Genomic DNA, 22,263 nt, shown 5'->3' on the forward strand with positions numbered 1-22,263 from the left:
GCCAAGGCTACCTGGGTTTTTTGTGGCTCATTGGCCTGGGATAAATTCTTTCAATATTATTAAATGTTTGAGGACAGTTTCAGCACAGGGATAAAATACATATTCTAAGTATTCTGCATATGGGTAGTGTCTGGGGGAAACACTCTGCAGTCCACCTATCTCTTAAAATGAAGTTCTACTACTTAGAGAGAGTCTGCATAGCATCAGTGTAAAGAAATAGTCTCTTAAGCCGAATGCAGAGATTTTAGGGAAGACAATTTTATTAATTTTATTACTTTTCAAATTGTGCCCCAGAGTAATTTGAAAAAAAGGGTACCATATAAAGGAGCTTTATTAGTACATGTCCTTATTTAGTTGTATTGGGGGGAATATTTAAAGCTTTTCTCCTGATGCCACTACATAATATTAAACCACTTAATTTTGGCATTAAGAGAGGGGCAGTATTTTGAAACGATTCAGGCTCCTTTCCTCAGCCTGGCTCCTCAAAACTATAAGTGTTGGTTCTCCTGAGATATTTTTACTTTGTCTCCTAAGAGGCATTCACTAGTAGATGGCCCAATCTAGCACAGAAGTCCACAGACAGACTGTCTGGCTCCAATTTATGCCCACTGCTAACATAACCGAAGGCATTTGTATTTTGATATAGGGAAGTGTTATAGTTGATCTAGCTTCTCTTGCAATGCTGGCAATCTCTGGCTAAGTGCCATGTTCTCAAGAACCAATGAACTAAGAAGTGTTTTGTTTGTTTTTTTTAATCAACAATACATCGGGGGGGGGGGTTTAAACGGCTTACAGGGATGGGGAGGGTAATAATGCAGAACCATGCTTTGGATTTCCAGTGCAATTCTAACCATATTTTCTCAGAAGTCCCCCTGAGCTCAATTCCTTACTAAGTACATTCAGAATTGCAGCATCAACCTCTCTTGCAGTAATTTCACTACTGAATATAATTAAAACACTTGTTTCTTGGCTTCTTCCTAACTTGCTTTCATACTTTATTTTAAACTGAGGGTCATTTCATGCACCATATTTATCATATAGCTGCAACCATGTGAAATTTGCTTCATGTGTGATTGGCACTCACCTTGAAATAAAAGCTTCTGCAATTTTCCACTGAAGTGATCTGCTCCCTCCTACATCAGCCCCGTGTATTATTCAGCACAAAATAAACTGATTTAATAAATGTTTAAATGACCACAAGAAAAATTCTATCTGATCCCCAAAATAAAGCATTGACTGTTATTCTTAGGATTCCCCCCCAATTCCTACCTTACTCTTTGACTTCAACAATAACCACGTTTCTCCATCCCCAATCCCACTAAATATACAAGCAATACATTGTTTTGTATATATAGGCATTATTATAGCAGTTATTATAAATGTTATTGTATGCAGATCATGAAGTTCACTGGATGACCTTGGGCCAGCCACTGCCCCTCAGCACGTTGTTGCCTATTGTTACCACCTTGTGCTCCGTGGAGGAAAGTTGGGATACTAATGTAATGAATTAATAAAATAAATAACCGTTATATACAGATGCATAAAACAATGCATATTATTTCACAAAAATATTTAGAGGTCTGTGTGTGTGTGATGTAGAAATATAGTAAAGCATGGGACTTTCATATGCACCATACTTATACATTTTGTGTGTATAATTTGGACTTTTTTTAAAAAAAGAACCAATCCATCAATGCACAAGTGGTTTGGACATAAGCAGGCACTTGCTGTAACAGGAGTTCCAATACAGGCAAAATTTGAGTCATCAGGAACATCTCAAAATCAGTGTTTAGAACTCATTTCTTCCCCATCTTTAATAAAATTTCATTTCCTCTGCCAGCTGTTTTCCCACATGTGAGAGGAAAATACTGGACCTGCTAACTCCCATGTGGTAAGAGGCCAGTAAATCCTCAAATAGTAGGGAGTTTGAGATACTCTTCAGGATCATAAGTGATTGAGTTATCTGCATATACTCATCCCTTTTCTTGGAATTGTAGACAAGAATCCTATTTGTGAGGCATCATCTCTACCCTAGCAGCTGGAGAGGGAATGATTAACCCTTACTTTCACAGTGGCAAACCTCAAAACCTGAACTCTTACCTTGGGTCAGAACCCCTGCAGTGCTGGGTTGCCATTTGTTGAAACAGAACATGTGACTTTGTATTGACTCCTCTTTTGCGCATATAACATGTCATCATAGGGGTCCTAGAATCATAGAATCATAGAGTTGGAAGAGACCACAAGGGCCATCGAGTCCAACCCCCTGCCAAGCAGGAAACACCATCAGAGCACTCCTGACATATGGTTGTCAACTGACCTCTGAGTGAGAGTAGGATTCTACCATGCCCCCTCCATGCCCCTAGCTCCTCTCCCCCAGCCTTATACTAGCAGTGGGCTCTCAACAGTGCAAAGCTGTTGCTATGCTAATGCATTTTTCCAGTTGTGGTGTGCTTCAATACTGCAAGGGAGGTTGGAAGCAACCCCATCCTTCCCCTAGATAGGAACACTCTGTTAGTAATTTAATTTGTTTGATAATTGTTTTTAGTCTTAAAAAAGAAATTAGATATGTTTTCAAACCAGACAGTGCTGTCACTACTTCAACATTGAGATCTCAAATTAATGGTTCTTTAATTTCTTTTCTTTGCAGCATTTTCACATAAAATAAAAGATTTATAGTTATAATACAATTATTGTATTTTAATTAACTAGATTGTTTGCATTTATAATTCATGTCATTCATGTGACATTAGCTTCCGAGGTGCTTAACATACATTAACAGCAGACTTTTTCTGTTTTGTAGATATCTATTTATATTTGCATCTAAAAGTAAATTATACCATTTCTGGCCATAATTACATGCAAATAAATCTATTTCAGTCTACAGGGCTTGTACATACATAATGCACAGAATTACCACTTTTAAGAGTTCAGTTTAATCTACTCATAACATGTTAAGGAAATCCATATTCTTTCTATTTTCCTCCCCAAGGATCCACCTGTGGCAGTGACTCTTGGACTTCGAATGGAAGAAATGATTTTTAATCTTGCAGATACACATTTATTTTTCAATGACTTAGAGGTATGTATCTAAAGTATGTATATTAGCCTACCTGTATCCTAGCATCTAACCCCTTGTTTACTGCAAGTTATCAGTAGCTAGAAATCAAATCTTACAGAAGTAGGTTTGTAGCGTATATCCCCTTGTCAGGGGTTTCTTCTGTTGTTAGCCTGGCAGAAGTGTTTGATAGAGAATGATAGCTGACAGTGATATTTATTAATTGCCAAGTACCTACTACAATTAGGTACTACTGTATACAGAAATTAAAACCGCAACTTGCAGGTTTACAATCTATAATGGAGGGTTTAAGTATCTCAAGATTTCAGTTAAAAACTGGATTATTCCACTGGCCCAAATATGCTTATCTAAGTGAATTTAAAAATAACCCTGCTTTTTAAAAAGAGGAAAAAAAGGTGAAGGGGACCTCTTAGTATTTAGTTTGTGTTTAAATCCTTGGTGGTTGTTTTTTCTCTTCCCTATCTCTTCTGAAAACGTCTACCAAACTACTTTTTCAAGGGAAATACCTTTCTCAATTATTCAGTGCTGTGGCTTCTGGATTTAGCAAGAATTTACACAGTTTTTAAGTGACAATGTTATACTTTATTATGGATCTCTTGTTTCAGGGACAGATTTCTTACATTTCAGTATAATTGTCTTCTACAGCAGTATGATAGCTAAATTTCCATCTCAGACTAAGCCATGGTTTAGTGAGATGCGCATGAGCAGGAAGGAGCTGCAGCTAATCTCTGGATTGCATGTTCCCTTCCTCCCATATGGCCAGGATGAGAACTCTGGCAGTTTTTACCTTCACTTGGCTTGTTCAGCTAAACAGAATTTCTGTGTTGGTTTGTTTTGGAACTGATCAGAGTTTGTTTTATACCACAGTCCTTGGTCTGGGTGGCAGGACAAGCTGATATTCAGGCAAACTGGAAAAAAGCTGCTTGGATTTCTCCCATGCATACAGGAAGGCAAGGGGTGAGCAAGTGAGTCCAAGGGTCACAGCGGCTCCTTCTTGCTCACACATCTCACTAAAGTATGGTTTAGTGTGTTGTGTGAACCAGTCCATTCAGTATTCTTCCTGAACAGGAGGTGGCAAGCTCTGAAAATAAAAAGGGAAGATACTTGTCATGTGACACACTGAAGACATTTTTAAAAATAAATTAGTATCACTATGATTTTAGTTACCTGTGTTTTGAATGAATATTCTTATGACACCTATCCACACATGGGTCCTCCCATAGTGAGTGACTCTTCAGAGATGTAAATGGTCACTCCTGATTAATGAAAGTCCTACTCCATGTTAGCCCCCCTTTTTAATTCTTGTCATTTCATTAAATGTTACTTTGCTAGTAAGATAATTTGAAGATGTAGTTGATGCAGTACTTGGAAAAAGCCAGAAGTGACCTATTCAAAGAGATTACATTACAGAATATGAATCCCTTTTAGGCAAAATAAAATAATCTTTTCTTTAGTGTTAAAAGATTCTGTTGCTTGTGGCAGTTTTATGATGAGCTGTATGAAAATATTTTAAAGTAATTGCTTGCTTAGGTTATATTTAGAAGTTGTACTGATAAGTGCAAGTAAGTTTCATATATGTCTCATTGTAAATCATGAAAATAGTCAACCTACACTGCATTTTTTACTATCAGGGAAGACATTTCTCGTATGCTTGGAAGATAATCCATACCATTTACTCTTGATTCCAGCAGATAATGGTGAATGGGAGTTGTTGTTCACCCTCAAGACTGTAACTTCTCAGATCTGCTACATAATAGGATTTTTGTTTTTACTGCAGTGAGTCATTGTTTTTATTGGATAATGAAATTACTGACAATTCCAAAAGGATCATTTTTGTGGGTCATCCGTAGGTTTTGCACTCCTTAGTAAAAATGTCAAGTTCTGAACATTCCTGCAAGGAACTTGTTGCACTGAGACATGAATTAAGTTAATGTTACTGCAGTCAAAATCAGTTATTGTACATGAATTTGTAAACACACAGTAATGGAAAATATATTTTATCTTTCTTAGTTTTGAACTTGCACAGCCAGTGGTCCACTGTGACTTGAGTATAGCCAGTTCTGTAGCTGTTTTGAAAGGTATTTTACCTTAAAATTAAAATTAACAGAGAGCTTTTTTACCATTTTTATCCCATCTCTATTACAATCAAACAACAATACCCTGATGTTATGCTAGCAGCCTGTTCATTTCCACTGGGAATGGGAGGGAATTAATTTAGGCTGATGTCCTAAAAGCACTTGGATTACATACTGAATGAACTATGTACAGTGCTAACTTCAGTAGAATTCTGCAGGTCCAAGTACATTTAGGAATTTAGCCTAAATTCTAGACGGCTCATCTGGGACTTGATGCAAACTACTGCATTTATTTATTTATTTTGCAGATTTTTCTCTTGTTACCTTGCAAAAATGGTAATAATTGAGTTGAGAATAAGTCTGGGGGAAGCATGTGCATGGAGCACAAGAACTATTGTCTAACACATTCCTGTTAATGTTCAGCCATGCATAACAGGAAGTAGGTAACAAAGTAATGTATTAAAAGGTTGAGCCGCAGCACCACAGAAGGTGAAAAAATAGGCAACCCACTTTTTTCATCCTGTGATAATCCTATAGAGCAGGGGTGCCAACTTGAATAAAATATTGTGGGGGCGCAGGTAATCCCAGCCCCTGGCCCACATAATCGATCACATGATGCAGTGCACATGCACCGTTTTAATGGGAATGCCCATAAACTTTGTGGGGGCCCAGCCCCCTCAAATATTTTGTTGTGGGGGCCAAATCCTCCACATCCCCTAGGAGTTGGCTCCTATGGTATAGAGCATTCCTTCAGAAACGAACAAACAAACAAAAAACAAGGCAAAAGAGAGAGAAAATAATTTCCCTGGTACTTTTGATCCACATCATATATTCAAGATAGCGGTTTTCAGAACACAAGAAAAAAAGAAGCATATGAGCAGAGAAATAACTCCTTCATTGCTATTTTTAAAATTAAATTATCACACATTTATCACTGGGATTTTAACAGTGAATATTCCACTACTGTACTCTTTAGCAGCAAGACTATATATTATACAACTGTTACCTTACATAATAGTTTTTCATACTGATGTTCCATATGCCTGCAAGTCTGTCCTCCTGTCATCACTGGTGTTGGTGAGAGAGATACCCCGGAAAAACTAAGAGGTATAGAATGATAATAGGCCATGTCCAGAGAATCAGTGGATTGTATTCAGCTCAGTCATACTCAGAATAGACCCATTTAAATTAATGAACCTAAGTTATTTATGTATTTTAATTTCCAGTAGGTATCCTCTGATGAGGACTAGCATTGAACACCACCCTGCAACCTTTTGTATGGGACAGAGCTGCTCTAAAGCCTTTATCCCAAAGAACCAGATAGGGGGAAGCACTAAAAACTTTCAGTGCCTTTGTGACATTGCTAGCCAAAAAGCCATTTCCACCACTCTTCTCATGACTGCTTGTCATTAAGCGAAGAGAATGCTAGGGTGGGATATTGCAGGAGCTACCAACGTGGAAGAACTATGTGATTCCACAACAGAAACGGTCCTAACCAGCTGGTGTAGGTTTGGAGAAAAGATAGTAAGTTAAGGGATAAGGCAGAGGTTAGCTTCCTTCCTAGAACTAAGAGAAGGAGGAGTTGTGGATGCTGTAATCTTGACTACCTCACTGGAGTTCCCTAGCCCTGCAAATGATAAAGGATGCTGCAGATTGTATGGGAGTATGGGAGTGAGTGACTGAAGAGGAAGGAGCAGGAACCACCAGCAACCAGCAGAGCCTGTGTACACATGCTAATGGGAAGAGGTATTTGAGGATTGTGAGGTGCAAGATCCTTGTGGGGGAAACATCAAGACTATTGTGCTAACTTTCCTGTGAGTTTACCATTGGCAGATCACTCGCCTACCCAAATTATGCCTTTTTTGCAGTGCTTGGGGAAGCCATGCAACTAAAAGAAAATACAAGGTCAGGAAGCAAATGAGATAAAAAGACGAGCACTTAAATATGAACAAAACCTTATATAACTACAGCCGTACCTTGGAAGTCGAACGGAATCCGTTCCGGAAGTTGGTCCGACTTCCAAAACATTTGGAAACCAAAATGCGGCTTCTGGCAGGAAGCTTCTGCAGCCAAGCGGAAGCCCCATCAGAAGTTCAGCTTCCAAAAATAGTTTGCAAACCAGAACAGTTACTTCCAGGTTTGTGGCATTCGAGAGCCAAAATGTTTGAGAACTAGGCTGTTCAAAAACCAAGGTCTGACTGTAGTATATACACACAACTGAATGATAGTGAAGGATGTGAGAAAGTGGGGGTTTTGCCAGATGAAGGGTCGGGAAACCCATAAAAATGCTTATTGCTCAAGGATTCACCTGTTCTTAGGACAGGTTTCCGTACAGCTTCTAGTGTAATGGGCCATGTCCATGGAGAGAGAAAGAAGGGTGAGATGGAACTAGACAGCGAGAGGCAAGAGGGCCAAGGAAAAGAGAAAAAGGAGAAAGATGACATAGGAAAGGTGATAGAGGAAGCAGTTGCTAAGGAAAGAGAAACAGGGCAGGACTAGTTTGGTAGGAAACTGCGACTTGGATGGAAGAAGAAAAATTTGATGATAGTTGGTTCTGGGACTTGTATTCCCATTCAATTGTGGTGAATCTTAATAGCCATTTCAACACTTTACATCAATACATAACAGCCAGACTATTCATCTGGGGAGAGAGCCTTCTAAAGAGCGCCCTAACCCTGGGAAGAGCAGTAGGGCAAACCAGTGGTAAATGCCTTCTAGGTTGTTAGAGCCCTTCATTGATACGTTCCCTTTTTGTGTTTCACAAAAACTTCCAAGAGGGTACTGGACCATATTGCCAAATCAAAACTTGATATAGCAATCTACAGGATTCAATATAAGAGAAAGTCAGTTATGCAGTTCTCAGAGAGACCCTATCCCTGAAACAAACATTCCCAGAATGGAAAAAGGACGTTAATTAAGCATTTAATGGGACCACTTAATGGGACACGGGTGGCGCTGTGGGTTAAACCACAGAGCCTAGGACTTGCCGATCAGAAGGTCGGCGATTCGAATCCCCGCGACGGAGTGAGCTCCTGTTGCTCGGTCCCAGCTCTTGCCAACCTAGCAATTCAAAAGCATGTCAAAGTGCAAGTAGATAAATAGGTACTGCTCTGGCGGGAAGGTAAACAGTGTTTCCGTGTGCTGCTCTGGTTCGCCAGAAGCAGCTTAGTCATGCTGGCCACATGACCCGGAAGCTGTACGCTGGCTCCCTCGGCCAATAAAGCAAGATGAGCGCTGCAACCCCAGAGTCGGCCATGACTGGACCTAATGGTCAGGGGTCCCTTTACCTTTACCTTTATACCACTTAATCATTGGCATTTCAGACACCTGTCTTGGGATCAAATGGGCAGCCAGTAGAAGCTTTTAAGCACTGGAGTTACATGCTGGCCCCATCAGTAATCTAGCAGCAGCAAACTAAACAGATAAAGTTGGTGCCAAAGAGTGGCAAAGCAAGCTGGGGCTGATCCGCGTCTCCTCACTTAGTTAGAACCCATCTTCATGGTGATGTTCCCATGCCTATACCTACATTTGGTGGGCATGTTGTTTTAAGTTCCAGAATGGCTGAATCTGTAGTAGGAAGAAAAAGAGCATCTTGGGAACACCAGCCCTCCTGATAGGAAGTGTTAATTTTTAATATAACCCATAAATATGAGTCCTTTACTGCTAAACTCTACAAAATCTGCCATAACTCTGTACTACTGATCTTCCCCATAAATTTCCCCCTTTGCAGATTCAAAGCATTTTCACTGCCTCTCCCCTGCAAAACACATATTTTAATTCAAATTTTAACATTTTCTTGAAAAATATATAAACAAGAATTTCAGACACAGTTTGAGTATAACTAGGCCTAATCTGTTCTGAACTGGTCAACTTTTGAGATTGTGGAATTTTATTTATGGGAAACCTGGCTATTTCTTTCAACGGGTTAATATAAGTGACCTTCAGAATTTATAAACCTATGAAACATTAAAAAAAGAAAATGAGGAGAAAAAACCCTGAAAATGTATCACCAGTCACTTCTACTCCCCCCCCCCCGAAGTCTCTGGTGCAATAAACCTGGTAGCCTGACCAGCCTTTAAAAAAGGGGGAGAAAGTTTTTTTCAGCTGTCATTACAGTAAGCATGTTTTGAAGCAATTGCTGAAAGAGCATTAAATCTTGATGTAGTGAGAAAGGTTGTAGCCTTTTCACTATATGGAAGGGGTGAAAGCTGTTGGCTACCAGAGCAGCCTAGAATTCCAAGTACAGCAATTAATTCAGGAACACCCCAGTTTGGAAGGAATTGTTGGGGTTGATTCTGTGAAAAGAATAGTAGCCTTGCTTGTGAGACCTTAAATGTGCATATTCTGCCATCTTCTGGCAGTACAAGTACTACTCAGTATTAAGATCTTTTAATGTCTTAGAACTCTGCCACATTATGTAAATATTGCAATCAAGGTATCAAATGTTATTTTTAAAGAAATACTTTTTCAACAGGAATGTGATCAAGTACATATAGATGACGTTTCTTCAGATGACAATGGACAAGACCTAAGGTAAGCAATGCCTTTTTTTAAAAAAAAGAATTACATAAGCACATTTTAATAGGAAGTAAAAAGTATTCACTTTTGCATATTTTGGGTGTTTGCAGTACCTACAGTTTTGCAACTGATGGCTTCCATGCAGCTGCAAGTAGTGCAAACCTTTGTCTGCCAACAGGTGTAAGAGGAGGAGTTGACTGGATGAGGAAGCTGGCATTCCGTTACAGAAGAGTAAAAGAATTATATAATACTTACAAGAACAATGTAGGAGGTAAGAGTGTAATTATTTAGAAATGTCCGTAACATCTATACTCTAAAATTCTTCTGAAAGAGAATTATAATCTCCCATTCATCTTACTGTTGGGCGGGGGGGGGGGGGTGGAAAAAAATCTGAGCTATCTGCTGGTTTGTATTTATACAAGAAAATTGGACAAATAAGGAAAGAGAGGGAAGTTGGTCCTTCACTGGAAGTCTCCAAGCAGAAGACTGGACAACCGTCTGTTGGGGATGCTCCAGTCCTGAATTTCCTGTACTGAGCAGGCAGTTGCACTGAGATGACTTATAAGGCTCCCCCTCCAACTCTGTAATTCTATATATCATTAAGGCATTTATTACTGCAGTTTGGAACTGAACTACACATTCTGAACTATCAACTCCTGTAGCGTTTCCTGCACCATACATCGCTTTCCCCCTGCTTTCTGTCTTAGCCTTTTTCTAATGTGCTTTTTTATCTTATTTGTACAGGGAATGAGGTATTTACATGGGATGTTTGTTGGGGGAACATCCACATCTGTTAGGACCATAGGAAGCTGCCTTGTACTAAGTCAGACTATTGGTCTATCTAGCTTAGTATTTCCTACACCGATGGGCAGCGGCACTCCAGTATTTCAGACAAGAGTCTCTCCCAGCCCTACCTTGATATTCTGGGGATTGAATTTGGGACCTTCTGTATGTGAGGGAGATACTCTACCACTGAGCTACAGCCCTTTATTTCACATCTGCTGTCTAAAGCGGTATACACCACCTGATCCTCTACTATGTAGCCCTATATATGCCTCACTCACGCAGGAGACTGGGCTTGCCCCTTTAGCTCTGCCCTGCTGAGTCTTCTTCCTGCAACACTACACACTTTCAAACGGCAGACTAGTCTGCAGAAGGGGATTAAGTGATGGTGAAGATCTACATGTGAATAGCTGCTTTCAGGAAGGATCCTGGACTTGGCACACTGGATTTTATTGCCAATGAGGAGACTAGAAACAGGTGGAGATTAATCCCTTAATAACCTGACCATCCTGGCTTCTGATAACCCTCAACACTTGCTTTGTTGCTTGAGACCATCTGCTGAGTAGCAACATCTACCAGGGAACCACCAGGCGGAGGAAATAATGCTGAACTCTGGACTGTTTGAGAACTTCCTGCCCCATTTAAATATAAATAGCTCGCTGCCACAGGCAAGCAGACCACCCCATCTTCTTGGATCTTCATGTCTGGATACATAAGTTGCGAAGGCAACAACCTTTTTAGTTTAGCGGTTGCTTGTGTGTATGGGAGGAACTCCTGGATAAGAGCAGGGAACTGCACCTATGCTCAGGTGAATGCCAGATAGTGGGGACCTTCAGCTGGGTTGAGAAGCTAGCCGGAGTTGGTAGCTATCTATTCTTTATTGTATATATGATGAGCACCTCAGGGTATACATGGTTGTTAGAAAAACCGAGGAGTGCTCTGTGAAGCGGTTCAAGGTATACCAGGTGAAACTGGTGGGTTTCAGATTGTATAGATTTACTTGGGATGGTTATAAGTTGGTAGTGGTGGAGAGGTGTGTGGGATTGACTGGTCTTAAGTTAGTAGGGTGATTTTGTGTGTTTTTAAATGGATGATGAGATTTGATGTTGTGAGGGTGGAGTAGAACTTTAGGTGGTGATTTTTGTCTGGTTTGGTGTAGAGGCGTCCATAGAAAAGCCCTGATACCAGTGACTACAATCAGAGAAAGATATGGCATAGGTGGGATATTTAATTTTATTTATTTATTTATTATGATGTTACAGTTATAGACCATCCTGTATCAGTTATAATTATATGGAGGTAGGTCCATTCCAGAGTAAAATAAAGTAACATTTTTTAAATGTGTACATTTTCTTTTGTATATCAGGACTTCTTGGCCCTGCAAAAAGAGATGCATGGCTGCAGTTAAGAGCAGAGATTGAAGCTCTCACTGACTCCTGGCTAACAAATGCACTTAAATCACTATCAATTATTAGCACAAGGTGAGTATGTGTTTAATTTTAAATGCCAGTTGCAAAATAGCTTTCTGAAGCAAGGCAAAAGTAATTTTTTTAGGCAAGCTGATATTTTAGTAGAACTGTTAGGAAGGCAGCCATCTCACTTAAAAATTGTCTATATTGCGTTGCTCCAGGTTTTTATACAAGACTTCTCCCCCATCCGTATCCGAAGCTGCCGAGGATTAACCCTTAGTCCTTTTCTGTGCAGCACATATGTTCTCCCACTGAAGGTCTAACTATATGCGACACCAATTGTATCACTTGCAATTACATTAATTACAGTGACAGGGTTATTTTTATTGACACTGCTGCATGTGGAGAGCAGAGATTTAACCTTATCCTTCCCCACTTCATTCTCAATGAAAATATCAACATGAAGTTAGACTTAGCAGGGAAAACTCCTACAGATGCCAATATGCTATGCTGGGCCATCAAAAAGTTGCAGTAGTTTTCCAGATGAGCCACAAAAATGGCATCAGCGTATGCTAATTCCCCCACCCCTCTGCTGATCTGCAAACTATTCTACAGAAGGGAATTAAGTGATAGTGAAGATATAGGACAAAGGGACTAATAATTTTTCATCATAGTATTATCAGAGTTGTTTCAGTATCTAAATAAGCTTTGGTTGCAAGGCTTTTGCTGATAACGGAAAGAAACAGTTTTGCAGTAATAAGGCATGTAACCAACTTGTTTTAGAGAAACTTTTTATCATTATATGGATTTATGCTGTGTCTTTTCTCATAGGAGTAACTGTGTAAATGTTTTGGTAACAACAACTCAACTTATACCAGCCCTTGCAAAAGTCCTGCTGTATAGTTTAGGAGGTGCATTTCCTATTGAAAATATTTACAGTGCAACTAAAATAGGTAAGAAAATTAGTCTTCCCAGTCTTGTTTTGTGGATGGGTCTCAATTTTCCCCTACTACTGCCAATACTTTGTCTCTTTTGGTTGGACTAAGCAATTTGTTCAATTCTGATGAGGACCAACATTAGTTGGCATACTTAGTTACAGGTAATGCACAGAATTGCATATCAGTTTCATGAACATTGTGAAAATGATCCACTTATGCTTGAAAACATTGGAGTTGTGAGCTTTGAAGTTTAAAGCTCCTTGACAGGAGGAGGGCAGCTAAATTTTGGGAGATCCCCATCCTCTTGGGATGGGTAGGCAATCTTCATTTTTGTGTCTGGAGATGGAAGGCTTTGATCTTCAGTCCCCAGACAATTTCCTGCATTTGTGTGGGTAGTCAGGCTCTAGCAGAGTCCATGCTTGAAAGCCGTATCAGATTTCTTGGGAGTCCCATATCAAATGGTAGCAGCAGGTAGATATAAATAAACAAATAAAGTGAAAGCTACTATGAAACAAAGACTGAGAAAAGCCCCGCAGTTGAGGACCACTTGAGTATTGCTCCAACTGGCTTAGTAAAAGAAAGATGGATTCTGTACAGGTGCTTCCCCAGCACTGTACTGAACACCATAGCCTCACACAATCAACATCTCCTTCCACCACCCACAGCACTCCAACCAAAGTCATGGTGTTCTTTCCATAGGAAAGTGACCTTCATCTGTAATGTTTCTTGCAGTAGCAAACTTTATCATTAGATAAAGCAAAGTAATTTTCCCCACCCCGCACACCTTTAGCTTTATCTGAGAAATAGCCACAAGCCCAAATTGGTGTGAAAATGTGGGTTTTAGACACTCCTAGCTTTTTACAGGACTCTCCTATCTTTTGTAGATCTTTGTGATGCCTGTTTTTGATAGCTCAAATAAGTAGTGCATTGTTTTTCAGGAAAAGAAAGCTGTTTTGAGCGTATAGTGTCCAGGTTTGGCACTAACATAACTTATGTTGTGATTGGAGATGGCCGAGATGAGGAGCATGCAGCTAACCAGGTAATATCTCTCAACTGTATCTCATTTATCTTCCAGGAAAAGAAAGTTGCTTTGAACGAATAATGCAAAGGTTTGGCAGAAAAGTAGTATATGTTGTAATTGGGGATGGTGTAGAAGAAGAACAGGCAGCAAAAAAGGTAACCTGTCTCATGAAATGTCGGTGTGATACGTAGATATTGATGCAAGCTTCTCTGTTTGCATTTCTGTTAGTGTGGCACATTGGCAAGTAATTGAAGTTGTTAGATGCCAAAAGCCCGAAACATAAGACCTACAAATTAAACCATTTGGATTCGAGCATATTCTTTATGATGACTTGCATGATTTGGAGATAAATCAAAATGGATATTGATTATAGATCTTAAAAGAACTAAGTGGCTTCAGATATAATAAGCGTACATAAGATACAAGTAATATATAATAAAATGGGTGCTTTTGAAATTTGATGAAGGCATGCAAAAGGTTATCTGGCAGATGTGGAAAACCAATAGAAGGAATGCCAAATTCAGCTGTCACAAAGTAAAATGTATCTGAAAAGCATGAATAAAAGGTAATTAGCTTCCTTCCATAGAGGGGCAGCTTCACCCATAGAAGTTCTATAGAAGACAAAAGCACCACCAAGAACTTACTCTGCTATATGCGAAGTAATTGCAATATGAACATTTGACAACTCAATAATAAGTGCACTTTAAAAAAAACAACCTAGCTGGAGGTTTCAATATTCGTCACATTTCAGAATAATTGACAGCAATGTAGATAAGGCATAAACTTTATTAAATACATTTTGGGCTCTAACCAGAAATAGCCCACACTATCCTAGACTTGGGGAATCTAAGGAGACATATCATTCTGATATCAGATAGCATCTGTGGGTTTTGCTCTTCAGCTATAGTGGTTTTATTAACTTATACATGCTGGTTCCAAATGGTTGCTTCATATAGATGCAGTACAGGTGCTGGGATTGTCTTGTAGTTTTTTTTCCAGAAAATCAGGTGATTGGTTTCTTTACTTTATGGTTGGCATGCTTTCCTCTAACTGTACCCGTTGCTTGCATGAACAGTTGTGGAAGAATAAATGAATGCAAATTCTTCACAAATAGATCTGAACATAATGAAAGTAAGGTCCTTAAAGTCCAAATTATGTATCCACAACATTTTTGCAATGTTTTATTTACCGAGATTTGATTTCACAACTCTTGCACTGGACCCATTAGTCCTAGAACCGACCCTGTCATGCCTCAGCCCTCCACCAGGAGGCTGAGAAGGATCAAATCAAATCAAATTTTATTAGATGGTCACAGACCAGATTAACTCGTGCAGCTAGTCAGCAAAGCATAACACCGGAAAAAACAAAGGACAATTTCAATACAGATTAGGCCATAACAGCAATTTAAAATTAGACAGCATAAATAAAATTAAGTATTTGCCTTCGCCTGCATATTGGCATTGGAAAGCTCTTGTTTCCTGCGCCTAATAGCGGCTACACAGAATTTGGCAACATTGATCGTAATTTCAGGAACCTTATCTTCTACCAAGGCTCTCATACGTTGAAGTTCTGGTTCATTTTTAAGCTTTTGTAGAACTGGGGCAATAAAGGTCAGGCGTAGATCCTCGTAGTAACTACAGTGCAGCAATACATGCAGACTTGTTTCCACTTCCGATGAGCCACATGGGCAAACACGTGACTCATATGGTTTGCCCTCATATCTGCCTAGCAGCAGGGCAGAGGGCAGAACGTTAAATCTGGCCAGGGTAAAGGAGTGTCTGTACTTAGGTATTTGTAAATCAGAGAAGGATATCCAACCAATGCCTAAGCCAAATCCTACCTGCCTATGGAATCAGTAAAGTTGTGGCCAATTTCAAATCCTAGAACATTGTCTTGCCCATTTTGTTCACCTTCTTGAGCTACTAGGCCTTGCTCCCTGGACAGGGGTTACTGCGGGTAGGTCTGCAATGATAATGTAAAACTAAATCTTTCACTTGTGGGGCAAAAAACATCTCCCATGTAATGTCCACAGCTGAAAAACTGGATCACTAGCTTTTCCACAGGTAACTTCTGAAGGTGTGCTTGCATACATAATAACAAGTGCATAAGCTTTACGTATGGAAAGTACAGCTTCCAGTTGTACATAAACTTTGTGCATCTCCTTGCAGGGGAGAAATACATAATTTTCCATTGGAAATTGTCACCTCTTAACTATTCATAATTGATAAGCGTTATTTCTCTTTCACTCTCAATAGAAAGAAAATTGAGTTTACCCTATGGTCCTTACTGTAAGTTCATATCTATTTGGGTCTGACTTTTTCTTCGCTGTCTTACTAAGAAAAATCAGGATAATTCTCTGGTGTTCATTTAAACTCTATGAAAGCAAATATAAATAATGGTGGTTTTGGGGGGTGATTTGTCAAATATATTGTTCATTTCTCCTCACCTTTCCCCCTCTTAACTAACACAGCACAACATGCCTTTCTGGAGAATATCTAGTCACTCGGACCTCCTGGCTCTACACCAAGCGCTGGAATTAGAGTATTTGTAACTGCTGTCACATAGTTGACAAATACTTTTTATATTTCAAAGTACACTGATATTTTTTATGTGTGATCCAGTGCCTCTGGCTTTTACACATATATATGGTCTTAAGAAGGAAAAGCAATATTTGGAATGAAAATTCCATTGTGAAGAATTGAGATCACTGATTGGTGGAGTTACAAGTTTTAATTCTACACAAGGATGTTCTACAAGGTCTTATACACACAACATTTTTGACGATTAAAGAACTATAGAAGAAGGTTGCTGGTACACACCAATGAGCCCTAGCCAGAGTGAACAGCTTTTGCAATGGACTCAGACTGGGAAAGCAATGACACGCGTTTTCTGATCGACAAGGGTGGTATTCAACAACATTCCTCACTATGGGATATATTCTCAGCACTGAGGTTTGAATCAAACTTTAGTCTACCTAACCCAAAAAATCTGAATTGGAATGTACTCAAACTGTGCATTGACAATCCTGTCTAGATCTGTAATATGTGTAAATTATTGATGAAAATAATTTACTGTGACTTTTATTAGCAGCTGACTTTGGAAGTGGATGCAATTTCTTTTGTTTTGGAGGTGTGTGGGATGGGGGTATATAATAATTATTATTGTCTCTTTTATAAGTTTGGCAAACAGAATGTGCATAATGATGTGTTGTGCCTTAAAAGACAAGATCTTGTTTGTGTGTTACAATGTAACATTGGTTTAAAATAATGTAGATAAAAGAAATAAACCTTTGTGATAATTTTTGACATGACCAAATTTCAAATTCAAATAATCAAAAGACAAGGGTGTGTATCGAAAGCACTTAAAAGTTTGTTGCAGTAAGGGGAGAGGGAAGTATAATAACTGACAGCTGGTGCTTTTATTTAGTTTCTTAATAATTCCACAGATTGCAGGAGGCAAGTAACTTAAGAGAATGTCAAGAGGCTGAAGTGATATTGGGCACTGTGGGATTAATAATTAAAATGGCTGATTACTTGAGAACCATTTCTCCATTTTCATCTTTAAAGGAAAAAAACAAGTACTTGCACTGCAAGGAGCTTGATTTGATAAAGTACATATAAGGAGCAGCAAATTATTTCCCATTTACCAAGTCTCAAATTGTTAGCCAATAGGTTACATGAAAATATGGTTGATTCCTTCAAAAAAATATACAATGTGCCCGCTCCTTCCTTGTGTGCTGTTCTGGGGGATTCTCTCAACCCACCCAAGCCAATTTGGGAAGTGTGTACAGGGGAAGAAGAGTGAGGAACTCTCTTTGAGCAAGTGGAAATCCTTGTGTGGGCTTCTGGTAGTGGGATCAGTTATCTGGCCCTTGGTAGCCACAGTACAATTCAAAAGTGACTCCCCATTGGCCATGTTGGCTGAGGCTAATAAGACTTATAGTGCAGCAACATTGGGGGGATGGGACACTATGTTCACTAGTCCAACTGTAGGTTGTTCACAGTATGTTGTAGCCAACAGTCCAGGAATTTCCACCAGCATGTTGTTTATTAAAACATTTTCTAACTAATTTTAAGCTTGGAGAAAAAGATCAGCATAGCACTCAATGGAACTCTTTCCTTTTTCCCTTCTGTGGTCAGCCCTTTACCACACATATCACGCATGCTAGCCATTACTTTCAACAGTAGATCAGTGTGTGTATCCTATATTCTTACCATCTCCATGGCTCCAGCTTGCAAGTTACTCTGTGCATGTGTAGCCACTGTGTTTGTGTGCATGCCATTGCTCACAATGGCGGGACAGGATGTGCTTTCCATATACCTACCCAGCCATTATATGCTCTGCTTTCTAGCTCTCTGCCTACCAGTTACACCTTTTGTTGACATGTAGCTTGTGGAATGGATGCTTGGGAAGGAGAGAGGTAATACTGGGGCAGCTATAGATTGGCCCCTTATTAATGCCTGCTGCACTATGGTATGCATGCATGGCAAAGGGCCAGCTGGATACAGACAGTGCTCCATGGAACTGTTTTGAGATGCCCTCTTACAGACACAACTGCATTTGTGTAGGGTGAATAATGTACTTAATTTTCTATTTTTTTATATTGAAATTTTAATTATTGGAGTAAATTTATGTCATTTTATTTCTGAAAAGGTTTATCTTTAACAACAGCACTGGTGTAGAATAATTCAGTGTGATAATTCGGTTTCTGGTTTTCTTTCTAGTAATGTTCAAGGAAAGAGAATTATATATACTTGTCCCTACACTCTTGTTCTCTACTTTGCAGTCCCAGTGTTTTAATTAATCTCAAATAACAACAAGTTCTCCAGTATCGACTTTTGGTGCAAAAGATCCTTAAAATAGTGTATGATGAGCCATATGCCACCCCACTATTCAGTGGGTACATATATACTGTTATTTGGGAGGATGAAAAAACTTCAAGTTTTGTAGTTTCAAAGATAAAAAGGCACATATGCAGTTATGTCATAAAAATAATCAGTTCAGATCATCGTGTGAAATGTAACCCATTCCTGTTTTCCCATTTGTAAGGTTCTTTAGTAAACGCACAACCTTTACAATAACTGATGTGCACAGAAATCAGTATTTTAGCTCCCTAGGGCACAGAAAAAGAGGGCAGAGGAACAGGCATTAAGTTAAGTGAATCAGATTATAATGTGAATGTAAAACCTGTACTACCTGAAATTGACATATGCAGCACAATCCCACGCATGGTTACGCAGGAGTACATCCAACTGTGCTGAGTGTGGCTTATTTCTAGGAAAGTGTGCACAGAATTGCAGATTCAGATTCTCTGCTATGCTGTGTCCTGCATTAACAATATTCGTAACCAGCCGGACAGAGGGTCAGTGTTGCGACTTCTTAGGCTAATGTGTAAAAGTGTTTTTCACTGATGCAACAATAGCCAGGAAGGATGGGATATGTAGTCAAAAATATCTGGAGGGCTCCATATGGGCTGACCCTGCCCTAATCTGTGCTGGATTTTGCCCCTGTGGACATACCAAAAAGGAATACTTACATCATCATATCAGATAATGAAGTTCCTTGCTCTGTGTTGATGCACTCAGATGCATAAATCTGAGTGAGATGTCCCTTTGGTGCAACTACTTACAGGCTATTGATTCAAGGTTTTTTGTTTTTTGTTTAAAGGAAAAGTACTTGGCATATATACTTCTTTAAAAAGGCAGCCACGTTGGTCCATAAGGGAAAACTCCAAAATCTGCAGTTTGAATGTGCTTTTTAGGACCAACCAAAATGTCACTAAATAGGAGAATTTTGAGTTCCCTGAATTTGTCATCAAGCTAGATTCGTCTTATAAATGTAGATTTCTTGCAGAGTTTTTTTCTTCAACCGTTTTTTAAAGAGATATATTCCAATGACACACAGAGAATGAAAACCAGCTTATGTTGACAAAACTATAGAATACCATTAATGCATATTTTATTCATTCAGAAATAGTGTGTAGTTGACAATATGATGTGGTCACAACAGATACACAGTTCTGATGTGGTCTGTATTCATTGAGCCCCCCCCCCCCATATTTCCATTAATAGTCTGATTCACAAAAACTCATATAAATGATGTTGATGCTGGAGGGAGAGGGGGCTAGGTTTGCAAGGCAGGCCCTTCTACACCAGCCTCTGTGTCTGGAGAGAAGTGAAGTCTGTAGGCCTCCACTGCAGTGATAGCCCAAGTTTTGGGTAACCGGCCTCCAGTGTTGTCCCAAAATGGTCATTTTGTGGTGGGGCACACAGAAATTCAAAGTTCTTCAGATTCCCGGGGGGGGGGGGGCTGATCCTCAGCTATACCAGCCTTGAAACTGTCACAATAAAAACTGGTGAAAAACACCCTTTTCCTATTCTCTGACCTAGCTGGCAGTAGTCAACAGGAGGAAATTTTAATAACAATTATTTTAAAAGAGAAAGAACAAACGAACACTCTTCAAAATGGAAAAGGGGGGGGGGGAGCAGAGGGCTTCAACACTGACTCTTCCTCAGCCCTGGCAGAATACAAAGGAATCAAAATTGCCAAAATTCTGGATACAGAAGCAAACTGTGTCAAACACTGAGCTGCTGTGTAATAAAACTCTGCATGAAAAAAATGGAATGTTGCCACTGAATTTTGCCTTAGGTGAAATTTTAAGCAATTTTGAATGTCCTCATTTAGGTAAAATATCTGTAGGAATTTCGATAAAATGGGAAAGAACTGCAGTAAGATCAGTAAGATCCATTCTCAGAGGAGAATGGAGGGAGCTTCACACATCTCTAGGGAAGCTAGAATTTAAGGCATGCCAGAATATTCCAACCAAAGCATGGTTTTATGCAAATTGAAATTTGGTCATTTGGATCGTGAGTTGTATTTTATATCATTATATATATGCAATCAAAAAACTTGTCCTCTTAACTCTTACCCTACCACAGAGAACACAAATATCCCATGTTTTAAAAGGTTGTGCAATTAAAATAGTGAACAGTGTGCCTTTGCAGTTGCTGTACCAATATAAATGGAAACAGCACATAAATATTAAGCACTTTGAATATTGTGCTTAAGATACAGAAATAGAGCACAATTTGAATGCATGTAAATACAAAGAAATAAGGGAAAGGTGGACTCAATTCAGTAAACCACTAAACTGAAAAGTTAAAAAAGGCAATATATGCAGATTGTGCACAAAAATATAGAGCCCAATTTATCCCCACAGTGCTCAATAGAGCCTCCCTCCCTCCCACAGGCCCTTGGCTAAAAAATACACATAGTGTAGTATATCAGTCATTACCTGTTGGAGGCCCATATGTAGCCCACAACTGATAAGAACCACACACACAAGCTACCCATGCTCTGCTGTTGTGTTGGAGGAATTGTTTTTACTGTACTGCTGGATTTAATTGGGTTTCTTTAAATCTCAAGTAGGAGCAACAACTTGAGCATGCTGTAAAGAAGTAAGCAGTATGTCTGCAGTATGTCTGTGTGTTTAAACTCCAAACTTTGAACTAAATGCTCCTGAAATAATAGATCAGAACTTAATCTAAATCTTTCCACATGTTGAGGGCGTATAAGCTATGCCCACTGCAGTTTTAGATGTGATTTTCATTTCAGATTTATTGGGGTAGGGTGGGGGTGTTTTGGAGCCATGTCTAGATGCTTGAATAAATGTGATATTTAGTGTCTTTAGAAGGGAACTTAACTGACATGAGCCAATATTGCATTTGAACTCCCAGCAATTGCAGCCTTGTGGAACTGTTGAAGCCAAGGGTCTATGTAATGTAAGTTGTGATTTATTTGGGGATAACATTATTTAAGAAAATGTAAATTAATATTGAAAGCTTGTAAAAAATGTGTATATCTTTACTATTTCTCAATAAATACACGTGGAAATGTTGTCATTTTCTGCACCATTCCCATGCTATACTATCTTTCATTTTCTGATTGAAATTGTGCTTTTCCTACAGTTGATATTTGCCCAGATCCACAGGAGAACAGATTTTGGGGGGGGGGCATTAAAGATTAAAATCCCAGAAAGGTGAAATCAGGAGGACTGAATCCAGCTCCTGCTCACACTCCCAAATAACTGGTTGCAGGAACTTTAATCTTTTTGGAAAGGCTTGCATTCATGGCTAGTCTCAGGTGTGGGAACATTAAATTTTATATCCTGCTTTTCCTCCAAGGTGTCCATGGCAGCACATATATAGCCTCCTCTACCATCATCATTTTATCCTCACAGCTGAAGAGTGACTGGTCACCCAGTGAACTTCATGACTGAGTGAAAATTTGAACCTGGGTCTCCCCAGACTTAGTCCAATACTCCTTCCACTGTACCATGCTGAGTTAGAAAGGAGTGCTTGCATTTTGAGCATTTTATCACCTAAGAGTGGTACCATTCCTACCACTGTCCTCGGGGTGCAGGCACTTTTAGTCCTAGTCCTCA

At 39.3% G+C, this 22,263-nt stretch overlaps 1 protein-coding gene across 50 annotated transcripts in view; it reads left to right on the forward strand.

Annotated features, from left to right (window-relative positions):
- The window catches only part of EYA4 (EYA transcriptional coactivator and phosphatase 4), a 117,780-nt gene extending 96,046 nt beyond the window's left edge, over nt 1-21,734 (forward strand). For 20 of the 50 annotated variants that reach the window (XM_083607710.1, XM_083607742.1, XM_083607720.1 and 17 more), the window contains 7 exons: nt 2,990-3,079; nt 9,626-9,684; nt 9,780-9,940; nt 11,819-11,933; nt 12,693-12,814; nt 13,875-13,975; nt 16,291-21,734. In XM_083607710.1, the coding sequence (XP_083463836.1) occupies nt 2,990-3,079; nt 9,626-9,684; nt 9,780-9,940; nt 11,819-11,933; nt 12,693-12,814; nt 13,875-13,975; nt 16,291-16,371 (729 nt within the window). In that variant the 3' untranslated portion in view covers nt 16,372-21,734. Of the gene's footprint in view, nt 1-2,989; nt 3,080-9,625; nt 9,685-9,779; nt 9,941-11,818; nt 11,934-12,692; nt 12,815-13,737; nt 15,097-16,290 lie in introns of those variants that run through there. The other 30 variants (XM_083607727.1, XM_083607729.1, XM_083607713.1 and 27 more) reach the window with 5 other exon arrangements.
- Nucleotides 21,735-22,263: the final 529 nt, after the last annotated feature.

Source organism: Podarcis filfolensis (assembly GCF_964270895.1).
Source record: "Podarcis filfolensis genome assembly, chromosome: 3".
Taxonomy (NCBI): Eukaryota; Metazoa; Chordata; class Lepidosauria; order Squamata; family Lacertidae; genus Podarcis; species Podarcis filfolensis.